At 29.8% G+C, this 15,754-nt stretch overlaps 3 protein-coding genes across 5 annotated transcripts; 1 reads left to right on the top strand and 2 right to left on the bottom strand.

Annotated features, from left to right (window-relative positions):
• Window positions 1–10: 10 nt before the first annotated feature.
• On the bottom strand, window positions 11–6,164 carry LOC130451722 (zinc finger protein 501-like). 3 transcript variants are annotated; one of them, XM_056790922.1, is made up of 6 exons: window positions 5,811–6,164; window positions 4,883–5,146; window positions 3,567–3,995; window positions 1,915–2,080; window positions 956–1,240; window positions 11–506 (listed from the first exon to the last, which is right to left on the bottom strand). In XM_056790922.1, the coding sequence occupies exons 1-6, from the start codon at window positions 6,012–6,014 to the stop codon at window positions 226–228; spliced, it is 1,629 nt and encodes a 542-aa protein (XP_056646900.1). In that variant the 5' UTR covers window positions 6,015–6,164; the 3' UTR covers window positions 11–225. The 3 variants fall into 3 exon arrangements, with proteins under 3 accessions (XP_056646900.1, XP_056646902.1, XP_056646901.1); XM_056790924.1 differs by having other exon boundaries at window positions 4,883–5,258; window positions 5,811–5,852; XM_056790923.1 differs by lacking the exon at window positions 5,811–6,164 and adding an exon at window positions 5,435–5,569.
• A 3,655-nt stretch (window positions 6,165–9,819) lies between these two features.
• Window positions 9,820–10,710, bottom strand: LOC130451835 (transcription initiation factor TFIID subunit 6-like). Its single transcript, XM_056791141.1, has one exon. The coding sequence runs from the start codon at window positions 10,708–10,710 to the stop codon at window positions 9,820–9,822; it is 891 nt and encodes a 296-aa protein (XP_056647119.1).
• Window positions 10,711–14,585: 3,875 nt separating this feature from the next.
• On the top strand, window positions 14,586–15,455 carry LOC130451831 (transcription initiation factor TFIID subunit 6-like). Its single transcript, XM_056791131.1, has one exon. It carries the CDS (start codon window positions 14,586–14,588, stop codon window positions 15,453–15,455), a length of 870 nt encoding a protein of 289 aa, XP_056647109.1.
• The last annotated feature ends 299 nt before the right edge of the window (window positions 15,456–15,754 follow it).

Genomic DNA, 15,754 nt, shown 5'->3' with positions numbered 1-15,754 from the left:
AAGTCTTATCATTATTAGATTCATTTATTCAAAATTGAAGTTATATAAAGAAAATGAATAAATCAAAGTAATAAATATAAAGAGTACAAAAATTTAATTATCAACAGACCTGACTACAACAAAAAATCTGATGGAGTTTCTTGTAGTTTCAATAAAAAATCTCTAAAATAAATTGACAATAGGTACCAAAAATCGACAAAATATTTTTAAAAAATAAAGTTCTTTCTACTCCCGCTGCAACAGTTCTTCGGGAATGTTATAGAGATTAAGAACAGGATAAAAAGTTGGTGGCTGTTCTACAAAATTTTCTTGAACTATGACTGGTTGAGGTGCTGCTAGAACAGTTCCAGGAGGATTTCTATGAGGCATCCCTGTAGGAGGAATGTCTTGCCGTGTCCTACATGTAACGCTTGTGTTGATACCATGTCTCCGTTTCATATGTTTGTTATAGTTAGGCCAATTCGTGAAATGGTGTTGGCATTCATTGCAAGAATATGGTCGTTCCCCTGAAAAAGAAAAATAGAAATAAGAAAATGGAAGTCAACATAAATATAAGCAAAATCATGATAATTAACGAAAATCAAAATAACTGATAAAATAAAGAATTAAAATATGAACAGTATTTTGAAAAGAACCACAAAATACGAATATCTTGAAAGTATGTTGACAGAAGACAGGAAAATAGATGTAGAAATAGCTAACAGGGTGAATAAATCAAGAAACATTTACTACACAGAAAATAAAATATTGTGAATGTGAAAATGATAATATATACCTTGATAGTATAACCATCTAAAATATAAAAAAACAAAAAATTGACACAGATGACAGAATACATTGGAATAAATGGGTACAAGACGGACTAGAGCTTTCATGCGACACCCAATTTATATATTTATTATCAATTTCATATTTACTTTAGCATTCAATTTTTTTAAGTACCTTGAATACCCACCTGTGTGTTGTCTTCTATGTGTAGTCAATACACCCTTAAACCTGAAGCATTTTCCACAAAATTCACAAGTGAATGGCATTGCACCTGTGTGTATTCTTTCATGTTCTTTGAGAGTACCTCTTTCTCGAAATTGACGACCACATATATTGCACCTGTGAGGTTTTAGACCGGAATGTACAGAGCTATGCTTACGCAAACGCACCAAAGTCTTAAATGTCTTTTCGCAAACAACACAAGTAAATGGACGAGCTGCCGTGTGTGTCAGGAGATGGTTATCCAAATTACCTGTAATAAGTGTTCAAGTAAGAATTAATTTCTATTGTAATCAATAAATCAACTTTTTAGAAATTTTAAGTACAAAATTTTTATTCTCCCCTTTTCAAATAAAAAGTTAAGAATGATTTGTGTAGTTTATAATAGAAAAGTTTATATATTTTGCACTATCAAAATAAACACCAATCCTAAAAATGTATTTATTACATATGGAAATTAAGGAAATGTTTTATAAAATATAATGAATGCCTCTTATTCCCATAATTGTTTCAACTGGTAGTTTTGCGAGAAAGGGTAGAAAATAGTTTTCAGAATATATTATTCCTTCTCGAAAATTTGTATTAGGAAGATTGGTTGTGAAGTCACAGCTTTTACTTTTACTAACTCACTTTTAAACTACGACTAAACCAATACTCACAATAACACTGTCTGAAGCTCATTTCGATAACTAAGTTATCGTTTTTAGAGACTGATAGTGTAATTGTGAGTGTTGGTGTAGTAGTGGTACTGTAAACAGTGTGTTCAGTATGAATATCACCAATGGTTCCAGAAATTCCAACTCAACTTTTATTTTTGTTTCAAATTCTCAGTAACTTTCATAAAAATGATCTTAACGTCTGGGAGATTTTAAAAATTCAACTACTTTATGTTATTCTAACTCTTACAAGGAAGTCATTCGATATTACCTTTTTGTACAAAACTTTTTCCACACTGATCACAGGTATAATCTCTAATTCCACTATGTATCCTTTTATGAGCCATTAAATTGGGTTTGGTTCCAAATCGTTTTGGACACTGATCACATTGGTACTGATTCTTTAATTCAGCAGGCAAGTGGGATCGTGTGTGTACCTATTTCAATAAAATAACTTGATATAATAATTTTAACATGAAACAGTAAATGAGAAAATTACTAGGCTCAAACATTCAAATCTCTACAGACGAGGAAGACAAATCTCTACATGAGAAACCCACTATCATGATTTACAACTTATTCTTGGAGATCATATGACAAATAATGTTTCTGAAACTAAACTTGAGTGAACGAATAGCAAACACTTTTCTGATCACACTTCCACAAGCGATAGTAGACAGACACAAGCAGAGAACTGATGTCCACCCCTTCTTAAAACAAACACAATCCCAACAATGCAAATCGAAAGTATTCTTATATCAGGCCCACTCATGAAATAAACCATATCATAGATGACAATATTCATCTTACACAAATAAAAATACCCCAACGAGTCTTGCTATCTCTCTCTTTTTCATTTAAAAATTAACTTGACTCTATGTTAATATTAGATCAGAACTGGAAAAAGAATAAAATATGTTTTTACACATTCCTATATAAATATTTCATCAATTACAATCGTAATATTGGTTTTTTATTAGCTTACTTTCGTCTCTGGTTGTATATTTTTATATAGTTTCGACATTTTAATTTTTAAGCTCTTCCATTGGTGGATTGAGCTGAAATTTTTTACACAGCCAGATTTCTGCTACCTAACAAATGGATATTCGGTGCATGAAGGATTTAATGTCATTAATACAAATTATAAATATTGAAAGTCAACTCTTCAAAGTTTGAGTTATGTGTAAATTTTGCTGGTCTGTCACATCAGAATTTTACAAAACCGCAAACAAAAACTTTGAATTTATGAAGGGTATCAATTATTGATACATTAGCTTTGCTGCACAGGTACATTGTTTTAGAAAATTTTTCATAGCAGGAATATGTAAGACTTTTGTTTGTACTCTGCAATGAATAAAGTTTTCTTTCATTCCAATGCATTACTGGTGTTCAGTGAGTGTGGATGACTGTTATTTTTTAGGGTTGAAAAATCACAGTGATTTTGAATGTCGTTGTTTTGTTATTATAAAAAGACATGGTCTTGGTTTTTCCATGTCTTATGATATTCTTGTGCGGATTTGAGTAGGTTATCTATCTATATAAGATGAAATCTAAGGTTAGTAGGATAAGGGATGGTTGTACATAAAAGTGAAAAAGTATCATGTCAATTGGCCTAGTTTGTTAGGATTGCCTATTGGCAATGTCAAAAATAACTGTGGATATACAGATATAGAAAAATTAATGGTAAAATTTGGGAAACTTGCACTGATACAATTTAGCTTTAGGAAATATTGTAATAAACATATTTCACCGCCTATTTTGTGTGAGATTTGAATATAATGAAGCTAAAAATTAATTTATTGGATATTATTGTGGACATAATCTCTCATCTTAAAAATAAGAGTTTAATATTGAATGAATGTTTGCAAACATGGAAATCAAAATATGGAAATATTAATAGGTAGCTAATTTCTAATACGTTACCACAAGTGATGACTGAATTCGAAACTTTTTCCCACAAGTGTTACAAATATGTGGCTTCTCTTCTCTGTGTTGAGATCTATGCTGATTTTGTTCAGCAGCTGTTGGAAACCATTTATAACATAAATCACAGCAAAGTTTTAGTTTAGACCTGTGTACTCGAGCATGTGCTAGAAATACACTGTATTTGGAATACCCCTTTGAACAGTCTGCACAGGAATATCGAGGGGGTAACTTATGAGCTGTTGCATAATGGTCTTTGAGATCATCAGGATTTCCACAAATTTGCTGACATTCTGCACAACTAAAAGGATATGTATTCCATCCATTGTTGTCATCTTTAGGTGCCATTGTTCCATCTATTCTCACTTCAAATTCTATGTTTTCCAACTGAGTATTTGAGTTAAATTTTTTTCGTAAACCTTTTCGTACCTGAAATAATCAAAATAACATGATGTATAATTAAATAATTCCACAGATTAGTGTCATTCAGAAAATACTTGCTAGTCGGGGATGAAAATAGTAACTAGATACATAGCTATAAAAAACAACAAATAAATGAGCAAAAAAATTCATAGTATTGAAAATGCTGATAATTTACACCTAAGACATTCTGTATTTCTGAAGCCTCTAGTAATACTTTTTATAATATTCTTCTCGGGAGAATCTCTGTATCTTCTCTTTTACTTTATTACCATTTGAGATTTTGGTGGATAATTAATTTTTTGTAAGAAGTATTGTGTACCATAATAACTAATCGCCCTATATAATTATAAATTGTAAATATACACACAGGAACACCTGGAACTATTCTGTGATATGATTTTATTTCCATCCAACTTAATTTAATTTCACTGTATAAATTTCCTTCTTTAAAGTTGACACTATTTGTGTAACGTATAAACCTGCAATGGCAAATTGTTTATTTTAACCCATCTTGAATGTGTAATAGGTACAATGAAGATTGTATAGTAAGCAAATAATATGGAATGCCAAAAATACAGAAAATTGAAATTAATTCTTCTGAAAAATGCCTGATACTTTTTGAATGCACTGAAAATTCACCTCTTCCACTGTGCATGCGTGTAACAGAAATAAAAAAATTAAGAGAAACAATTTATCGTTGCAAGTTTATTCAGTGTACCAAATTTGTATCACTTTGTTTCAGATAGACTTAAAGTGCCATCTAATATAAATTATGTTGGATGGGCATAAAATTTCTCTAGTATGAGGTTTGTAATTGACAGGAAAATTTATGGACACTCTGAATATCCCTAATTCGAGAAAAGTTCAAAACTAAATTATTATCTTCTGCTTACCTCATTTCTTGAATTTCTAACCTTCCGTTTCTTCCATCCAGTGGCATTTTTTATTGTTGGTTCACTTTCCGATTTTACTGAAGTTACATCAAATATGTCCAGATTATCTTCATTTAAAAACTGACTTTTATTATTTTCACTTATGTAATCTAATTCCACCATGGAACCAATATCAGAATGAATAACAACTGAATGATCTATTTCACTATTAGTAGGTACTAACACCATGTTTTGAATTGTATTAAGGATATTTGCCAAAATATCCTAAAATATACATTTATCACTTACATCACAGCTTTTAACAAAATTTTCAGTAAAATTTAGTAACTACAGTAAGTATAATAAAATTCAGTTTGTCATAATTCTGTATAAATGTCTGAAACCAAGATAAGACAATTTTTTAAATGGTATAAGTTTAGGAACATGTAGAGTTTTGTTATTCTAAATTCAAATTCGAGTAAATAATTTTCTAGCTTTAACTAGATGAACAACTTAGTGTCTTTATAATCATTTCATTAAAAAATATCTATTTTTCTTGTTGATAATATATACCATAAAATTGGCTCTCTCTAGAAGTTTCTTTCAAAAGTATTTGATGGATTCCTCTTATATTTACTTTTATAATATAAATCGAAAGTTTTAGATACTAAAAACAGAAAGAGTTGGGGTTTACTTGGCTTTCTAGTGACTGGTATTTAATTTGTTACATCTGCTCTGCATGCATCTATAAAATTTTACTTGAATCAGATACTAGTATAATTTGAATGACAGATAAATTTTATCAGTGATAATTGATAAAGTTTTGTTGTAAATTATAATAATAACTCCTACAGTAAATATTCTTTCATTGCTCATGTGTAAGTATAAAAATTTTTTAAGCCTATTTTATTAAATCTTCTGAAGTAAAGCTTTATAAACTTTAGCTTACCTGTGCCTTTTGAATCCTATCGTTAAAACTCCATGTTTTTTCCACCATTTCATAACATTCTCTGCACACAAATGTTGGTAAATGATCAGTAATAGATACTTTAATTTGAAATAATTGAAAAATTTTTAAGCAAAAGACAGCATCTTGGAGAATAGAAATTTGCTCCGTTGTACATTCTGCGCAAAGGCGACACCTTGAATCCATACTATTTATGAAAGTGTAAGTTTGTTTAATTTATCAAACCTGTATAGAATGTGAAAATATTTTTTGGAATTAAATACATTTTAGGATTGTAAACAATAATATCAGCATGGAATTCTAACTGTCAAATGTTAAATGTCAGATTTACTTTGACCCACGGTCTTTGATCATGTTAACCAGTGAACTAATCAAATATTTTACAGTCCTAAATATTACGGTTCATCAGCCACTTTTTAGTACGAAAATATTTTCTGTGCAGTTATTATATCTATAAAATTCAGCGTTACATATTTTCAATGTTCCCATGAATTTCCAGATGATTTTCAAGAATTCACTTGGTTCAGAAATAAAAAATGTGGAACTTAAAAAAATCTATTAATTAGTCACGTTGATTTATATTTTTAGTTGTTATCAAATATGCTAAAAATTCACGGGCAACCACCTGAAGGGACAACCGATTTTAACGTTTTTTCATCGATTGAGCATCTACAAATAGCTTGTTATCTCTTAGAAGATATTGAAATTTGAAAAGTAAAAATCGAGAGTAGATTTTTGTAGACTAGCATTAAAATATAAAGAATAAAATAATCTGATCTATGACTATTTTATTTATAAAAAAATATGGAACTACAGAAAAATATCAATGAACATACCTGGAAGACAAAATAATGATGGCCAGTAAAAAATTTTCTGTATAGGTACGATAATAAATGGATAAGTTAGCATTAACCTAGTGGACCGAAAATAAATGTATGGAAAATAATAAACAAATTCAGAGAATTTATACATAAATAAATATATATGGCACAACTAATTAAAAAATATTTAATTGGAAGTAAATATTTATATAACTAATCTAGCTAAATTAAAAAAGAGATATAATAGAAAGTAATCAAATATGAAACAATAGGAAATGAGAAATTAAAGGCAGGATAACTTAATTAGACTAAACTGTACACTAAATAAGAATATTGATATACTGGATTATTTATATAGAGCCGAAAATGAAAATATAATATTTAATAATGTGTAATAATTCAATAAAGAAAATGATACCAATATAATTGAAATGGAAATAAAGCATGGTGAACAGTCAGTAAAATAAAAAATGAGAATAACAAACTAGGAACTAAAAATTTAAAGAAAATAACAATTAAAACAGAAACTATGAATGAAAGAGGAGTAGGTAATGGTTTTATGATCAGCAAAAGAGGAAAAGTATGGAAGTAATGAAAAGTATAGTAACAAATATGAAAAGTATAGTACAAGAGAATGTAAAATCCTCATCATTATATGAAAAATTGGTAAGAGAAGAAATACTCATTTGATTCACACACTTTCTGTTAAACAGCATAAAAATGTTTTCCTAAGTATCCAATTTTTTTTAATAAGAAGCTATTCCATCATTCACATCACTTTTTTATGTAAAACAGAGGCTGATAGGCTTAATATAGCTTGTTTAACACGAAATGCATCCTTAGTGTATAGATTTTATAGAGAAAATCGTAAAGACTAGTAATGCTGTTTGTAAAACAGTTTTCCTATGCTATAAGTATGAATCTTTCCAATTCTTCTTTTCCAAAACTTCCTCCTCAATTTTTAATAGCCCTGTATAATGATGTTAGAGAGTGATTGATACAGTTCTTCAATAGAGCTGTGTAAATATATGAACCTGCTATTATGAATAGTATTATTGTAATTCGTACAAATTGTTTAAACTATGGAAATAAAAAAGTCTCGACCAGTTATTATCATGATTTACTAATTCTGTTGGAAATTATACAGGCGAGAATACATGGAAGTGGTGTGTACAGGAAACCAGATATGTTGATTTTAAAAATGATTTTCATGTTAAGTATTGACCGTCTAGGATAAGCCATATAAAGATACTTAATGTATTGTATGTTCAATAAAAACACCCAAATAAGATACTTACTCTTTGGATAGTAGATCCTTTGTCTCTTCAAGAGACCGTTTCTTTTTAGATCTAAATGAGATATTTGTTCTAGTACCTTTCAATAATGTTTACAGAAAATAGTTAGACTATATTCTTAATACAGTTGGTTTCAAATTACGAGGATGTATTGATATCTAGTTAGCCTAAGACCAGTTTCATGCAGAAACAAAACGAACAATAACTTATTAGAAGTGTCAGTGTATAAAGTTTGACGTCAAAAAGGAAACCAGAGTTACGCAATAAATTAAAAGAGCAAAGATGTCCACCGAAATTGTGAAAAGGCCAGTTTCTGTGTCAGTCCCCGAAAATATCGATTCAATTCATGACCGTCAAATTGGGCTGAAACGGATATCTGAAGCACTGAATATTTCATACGAATGCGTTCATCATATAGTTCATATTCAATTTGGACGTGAGAAAAATTGCTGCAAAACGGATCCGTAAATGTTCGATTGTTGACCAAAAGCGTGCAAGGGTAGAAGCATCGCGTTCGATCTGTGCTCGATTTAAAAACCATGTAGACTTCTTGAACCGAATTGTTACTATGGATGAGACTTGGGTACATTTCTACGATCCAGAAACAAAGCAACAATCGATGGAATAGCGACACTCTGGTTCTCCGAGACCTAAGAAGTTTCGTTTCCAAAAATCTGCTGGAAAAGTTCTGGAGATTACTATTCGACATTACTGATCACTCTACGGGAAAAAATTAAAGAGAAAAGACGCTGAAAGCTATCCAAAGGTGTTTTGTTTGTGCAAGAAAACGCGCCCCTGCACACAAATCTCATGTTGCCATGCAAAAAAATCGTGATTTAGGGTTTGAATTACTAAAACCCCACTTATTCTCCAGATTTGGCTCCGTCTGACTATCATCTCTTTCATAAACTGAAAAAAAGTTTAAAAAGTCGTAAATTTCCTTCCAACGAGGAGGTTTGCAATGCAAGAAACTTTTTTTTTGCAGGTTCGCTGTAATAAATGTATCAAATTAAGAGGAGAATATGTTGAGTAATAAAATATTTTGTCATTTAAATTTTGTTTGGTTCCATAACAGGTTAAGGTTTTTTCAATATATCCTCGTAAGTCTAACACTATTTTGAAACAAAAATTTGGTAATCCTAATGATTTCGAAAAACGTTAAAAGTATGATGGAAAGAAATCTTCTATTTTCTGTTGATCTCTCATTTAAGCAGCACCTAGCTAATGTAAAGCATGGACAGATAGTTAATCATACAATAAGTATAAATAATGTAAAATTATTTAAATAAATTTTTAGACTCAAGAATAGTTTGAATATAAAACTATAATCTTATGGTCCACTTTATGATTTAGTAGATAGGTCTTAAATGTGTGAAATTCCCGTTGAAATAATTTATATAGTTTGTGATTGTGAATGTTTGTGTATTGGAAGTGTATAAATATCACCAATGATTCTAGAAAGTGCAAATGAAGTAAACAACTACCAATAACCTATGCAAATGATTATTGGACGACAAGAAAGAATAATAAGGACAATATTATCACAATGGAAATATTCCCAATGAAGAATAGCCGGCAAAGAAGTGTAAAAAATAAAAAAAATAATAGCTAATAATGATAAAAAAGGAGGAAAATACAATGTAATTGAAACAGAATCTGATAAGAAAAGGAAGAGAATATGGCGAGAGAAAGTATGAAAAAAATGAAAACAATAACAAGGAATAAAACAGGTATGATACAAGAGTATGCAATCATCTGGACCAATTAATAACAAGAAAAAACACTCTTTTTCATTTAAATATTTATTAAAGCACACATTTGAACAATTAAATTTTGAAAAGAAGCTAACAATCCATTGTATATCAAAAAGAGATTCTATTTCTTGATGTTAGTGCTCTCCAATTTTTTGATTTCTGCATAAAGACATTTTCCAAGATATCCAAATTTTTTCGAATACGAAGATTTCCCATCATTTGCATCTTTCATTTTGAGTAGAACAGGAGCTGTTACATTTACTATAGCTTGTTTAACTTGTTTTACTTCCATAGCGTACTGATTTGCTTCGCTTAAACGTCGAGAAGAAAAAGGTTTTTCAAATAATACTTTTCCTAGATTATTGATATGAGGCAATACAAATATCTTTATTACTTCTTCTCCCAAACTTCCCAAACCTTTAATAGCTCCGTATAATGTTGTTAGAGGATAAATCTTACAGTCTTTCAATGGTTTATAATAAATATGAATGACCCTATTCTTAATGTTGTCAGCAGGATTATTGTACTTCTCACAAATTGTTTTAATTAATGAAATAGAAAAATCTCGTAATGGCCAGTGATTCTCATAACAGTTTCTACTAACTTTTCTGGTAAGAATACAAGAAATAACGGCTGGGAATAGATCGTTTAGAACGGGAGTCAGATTTAGATGCTCATTATTTATTAGATTATCTACCATTCGTATTGAATTTGTAAATAAAATCAGATCTGGATTACCTTTGTTCATATCTATTGTGTTTCTGATGAAAGCGCACAAATATGGTACCAAGTCTTTGATGGTGCAACTTACGGACAGGATTTGTAGTTTTTCTTCTTTTACTTCCTCGTCAAGTCCAAAAATACCTTCAGTAAGAGATAAGAAGAACCTTTGCCGATCTGCTGGAAGTGGATGGTTTACAGAAAAACTTGTAGGGCTGATTGTAACTAATTGTTGGGTGGTTGTACCCCCTGTACTATCGGTATTTTCACTTTGTAATTGTTTTTTCTCCATATTAAGTTTTTTATTTTCACTGAAACACTACTTGTTTGTTCAATTCAAAATGTCAACTTTGACTTTTATATTATTATGAAGAATTATACACAGCACACTTAAAATTTCTTTGAACCCAAGGTTTACTGTATAGGGTGTGATTATAAGAAGTGGCATAAAACTGCTTAATTAAACTTTTCTCAATACAACTATATGTATAATAATTTACAGCACTATAAAGTTGCAAAGCAAGAAAAATTTTGTTCCCATTAATTTCTTTCAAAAAGAAAAATTTAAGCATAGGATAAAAATTCATCTGAACAACCCTTCTCAATTTGTATGTATGTTATAATGAAATTTTGTGGTTTTGCGTATTAAAAAAGCAGGGAATACTGGGAAATCCCTCTGACCAGGGCAGTATAGAGAAAACAACCATTCATTGATTGCAGACACGTGATCTTCTTATGCAATCCTTACAAACGATTGCTAAAAGGCCCGCCGTAAATTGAAACCAGCCCATCCACATCCATGTGGTTGAAAGCCAATCCATGTACTTTGTACATGTTTTTTAACAGCGTATTGAATTTAGTCCACACGCGCCATTCATATATACAAGATTACACACTTCTTCTGGAATTTAAATCTGAGAATGAAATATTTATTGTTACAATTACTTATCTGATGGTACTTCAGAACTAGGTTGATAATTTTTTATTTTCTTAAAAATAGTTGGTACAAGTCGATCCCACAGGAAACAGATTAGGTTGAAGCTGGCAGTTCGTAGCTTCATTATGCACTAAATCATCTGCAGCTATGTTTTACAAAATAGTCAAAACCCGTGCTGTCTGTGAGTCCATGTTGACCGGCTTTAGGCTTAGATCCAACCTGTTGAGTTTAGTATAGAGTTGTGATGGCAAATTATCTTCATGGGTACTTGGGAAACATTAATTTTTCAAGAAAATCGAAAAACTTTTGAAAATTAGTATGATTATACTCGAGAAGATTATGTAATAGCAAATCAAGGATTATTTCTGGAAGAAAACAGCCATACTAATGGTAAGTGATTCTATTTGTAATACTTAAACTTAGTGGTAGTAACTAAATTTTAAATTTAATAAATTTAATTACATAATCTTTCTTTTTATGTCGATAGTCAATAAAATATCTACTGATAGAATTGAAACATGATAAAATTTTGTCTAATAGAAACCCAATAAAACTCCTACCTCGATTTCGTGATAAACAACTAAAATTCTAAAAACTGGCCTTCAAAAAATTGGGTAATTATACACTTTCACGGTCACTTGGTTTTTTGGCTCTACAAAATCGAAAAATGGATGGATTTTAATTATCTTGGTTTCAAAATGTTCCATTTTACGGCGGATTTATAAAAAAAATTAGTAGAAATAGCTGGAATGAAAATTTCTCATAGTTTTACTGTTTTAAATCGTAAAAAAACGGTTTTGCAAAATAATTCTTTACAAATAATTATCTCATTATCAGATAAAGTTCTTTTATTTTTTTTGTATTCTACATATATTAACAAACAATTTAAAAAAAAATTCAAAAAGAATGAGTTTTTCAGTTTTTATAGCTTAAAATGAAATCGATGAAAAACAATCAATTTTCGTGAATAGTTTCGTACTATATTCTTCAATGTTAATAGTTTTTGGACCATTAAATCGAAAAATAGATAAATTTTATAATTTTTGTTAGGTTAGGTTATATTGTTTTGTATCACTGAATATTGTAAGTGCTTCAAATGTATTCAATTCACAATTGTTGCAACTCATTGTCAATATATTTCAATTTATTATTAACAAAATCCCACAACTCACAATTATTCAAAAAAATTAACTTTTTTGAAATTTTTTTTTCAAAATATTCATTTCATATTCAATGTAAATTGCGAAAAAAAATATACGAACTTGATTCCACGACGTCAGAAACAGTTACGAAGGATTATATGTAGAAAGTCATTTTTTTGCATTTAAAGTCATGAAACTGTAAAAAATAACTATTTTTTTTTAATTTTCGTATTTTTTTTATAAATCCGCCGTAAAATGGAACATTTTTAAACCAAGATAATTAAAATCCATCCATTTTTCGATTTTCTAGAGCCAAAAAACCAGGTGACCGCGAAAGTGTATAATTACCAAAAATTGTCATTTATCAGACAATTATGAAGCACAATTGTGGACAATATTATTCTATTCAAGGTATCCAATTTGTATTCAAATAATCTTTTATATACTCAAAATTTAATTTATGTGTTTTTGTTTTGCTTGGGGTAATTGACCTTCGATAATTGCCAGTCGCTTTCCCTTAAAAAACTACGAGTGATATCAATATTTTGTCTGGTACCTAGTAGTTTGGCATTTTTCCTAACAAGATATTTTCGAAAATATTACCATCGCAAAACCTACGCATTGAACCAACGTTTCCAGTTGTAAAATGATAATTTAAATGTTTTTATTACAACAAAGACAACTAAAAATATTGGCTAAAACTAAGAGAGTATTAGAGAAAATCTTTGAAGGCCACAAAAAGCGTGCAACTGGCAATGGACCTATTAGAACCAAATAGACTTTCTGAAACCTCGTATGGAAAATCATAATTCAGTTGGATGTCCTAAAATACTCCTTGAAAGTCAGTGAAGAAGAGTGAAGATAGTTTAATATCTCAAAAAGTTGACACAAAAAGTTTTGGCAAATCAATTAAACTACCCCTAAAAATTTTAAAAAACCAATTATACCCAAATTTTAATGTTAGGAGAGCTAAAAAAGGATGAATTGATTACGAAGCTTTTATGAAAACGAAAAAAAAAAACAAGAGACAATGCGCTAGTTCAAAAAACTTCCAGGCAACCACTATACTTTCTTGTGCTATAACGCAAAAATCCCCTGAATTCTTCTCATTGAGTCAAAGAAAATGCTCGAAAATATTTTCTCTTCATAAGAGTTTGTTCACATTCACCAAATACCAATTATTAAAAAATATATGAATATTCACTTTTTGAAACATACCTCAGACACACGGCTATTTTTTCTTCATTCCCAATAGTTTTTTGTTCATATCTCTTTGTCTCAAATACTCATTTATTTTACTATTTTTTTCCTTGTAATATAATAAACATTTGTCATCCTCGGATTAAAATTCCAGAAGTTTTGTTTTGTTATTTTGTATACTAAAAAGCAAATACATAGGATTTCAGTCTCACGTGGAGCACGCGTGAATGCGCATGTGCAGGGTTCAATTTGAGACTGAAATTAAATACTAACATTAATCACCGTAATACATACTTGGGTTCAAGAAACAATTACTGTCTATTTTCTCACTATTTGTAACTATGAACAGCTCGTTTTGGTATTTTGTTTATGGAGTGGGAACAGCTGTTAAAATGGCGCGATCACGTGCAGACCAATAACCAATAGAAACGAACTATGCAAAACATTTAATAGCGTTTCTTTCGACTTGTCATGATCAAAGAAATTTCCTACTATACCCACATCTCCGATGTACCGCCAACCAAGTACCCCTACTAATAGAATAAAAAATTTTCAAAACACCGTTTTGGATTAATAACACAGTAATAATTTCGTTATACGAATAAATCTTAATCGATTGGATAAGTTGCTCCATTTTCCATTGAGGGATAATTTTAAAAAATGGATTTCTATTTTGTAACGTTATAGGACTGTAATGTTTACTGAATAAGAGCTTTAATACACTTCTTATATTTATTATTACATGTATACTAAGATACCGTGTTTGTAAAGAACTTTCAAGTGTGCTGTGAATGATTTATTTATCATTTTCCAAAAGAATATCAATGTCATTGTTGACATTTTCAATTAAAAATCGGCGAACAGAGAGTATTTGAAAAGAAATTTCCAATGGAGGAAGAAGACTTGGAAAAAGTACATTCACTTAGTAAATTGAACCTATCCTCCGAATCACCAGATTTACCTCTCACACTTAGTCCGACTGAGAAAGAATTTTTTGAAAAGATCTTAGACTGTATTTATGGCCCAGATGATGAAGAACGAGAGAGGGCATTTCATTTATTAAGCGAAAATAAACACATCGAATCCTTAGTACCATATTTATGTGCTGCTGTAATAGATTTTATACATTTGAACATGGAGATGCCAACTATGGATTGCACTGTACGCACATTAAGAGTGATTAAACATCTTGTAACGAATCAACATGTAAATATAGCTGACTACCTGCACCAATTAATTCCAGCAATTGTTACCTCTATTATTTCCAACAAAGTTACTGAATGCAGGTATGAAAATCACTGGTTTGTACGAAATTTTTCTCTAATGGTACTTAAAACCATTTATGACAAGTACAGCAAATCAGAAGAATATGTTAAGCCAATGGTCATTAATATTTTCTTAAAAATATTAAAAGACTGTGGAAATCACTCTCTATCAACATTATATGGAGCCATTAAAGGTATAGGAATTTTTGGGGAAATGGAAATAGAAAAATTCATACTTCCTCACATTTATAACATAGGAAAAATGGTGAAAAAGCAGGATACCACTTCTCTACGATTTGCTCAATATAATCAATATGCTCAAGAGGCAAAAAAAGTTAAACAGCTTATAATAAGTCTAGTAGCTCCCATTTTACTAAAAAAAAGAGATGCGAATGATGGAACAGCTTCATATCCAAGAAAATTTGGATATCTCGGAAAATTACTCTATGTACAAATGAACAAATTGGAAAAATTGGAAACACCTAATCAATGAATTGATTTTTTTTGACATATTTTTTTATTTAAGGGTTTGACATAATTTAATTGTTCGCATTTATAGTTTAATAAATGTTTAAACAAGACTTAGTATTTCTTCTTGATTAACCCATAGGGTACTACAGTTTACTCCACATATATATATATATATATATATATATATATATATATATATATATATATATATATATATATATATATATAGTTATCCTCCGTTAAGTGAAAAATAAAATCAAAATTAATTTCAAATGCTTATTTTAATAACTTTAATTCCTACCTTCCCCACCAAACTATATA

The sequence above is a fragment of the Diorhabda sublineata genome, chromosome X, assembly GCF_026230105.1.
Source record: "Diorhabda sublineata isolate icDioSubl1.1 chromosome X, icDioSubl1.1, whole genome shotgun sequence".
NCBI classification, from domain to species: domain Eukaryota; kingdom Metazoa; phylum Arthropoda; class Insecta; order Coleoptera; family Chrysomelidae; genus Diorhabda; species Diorhabda sublineata.
Note: the sequence above shows the minus strand (reverse complement) of the source record. Positions and strands in the feature narration are given on the sequence as shown.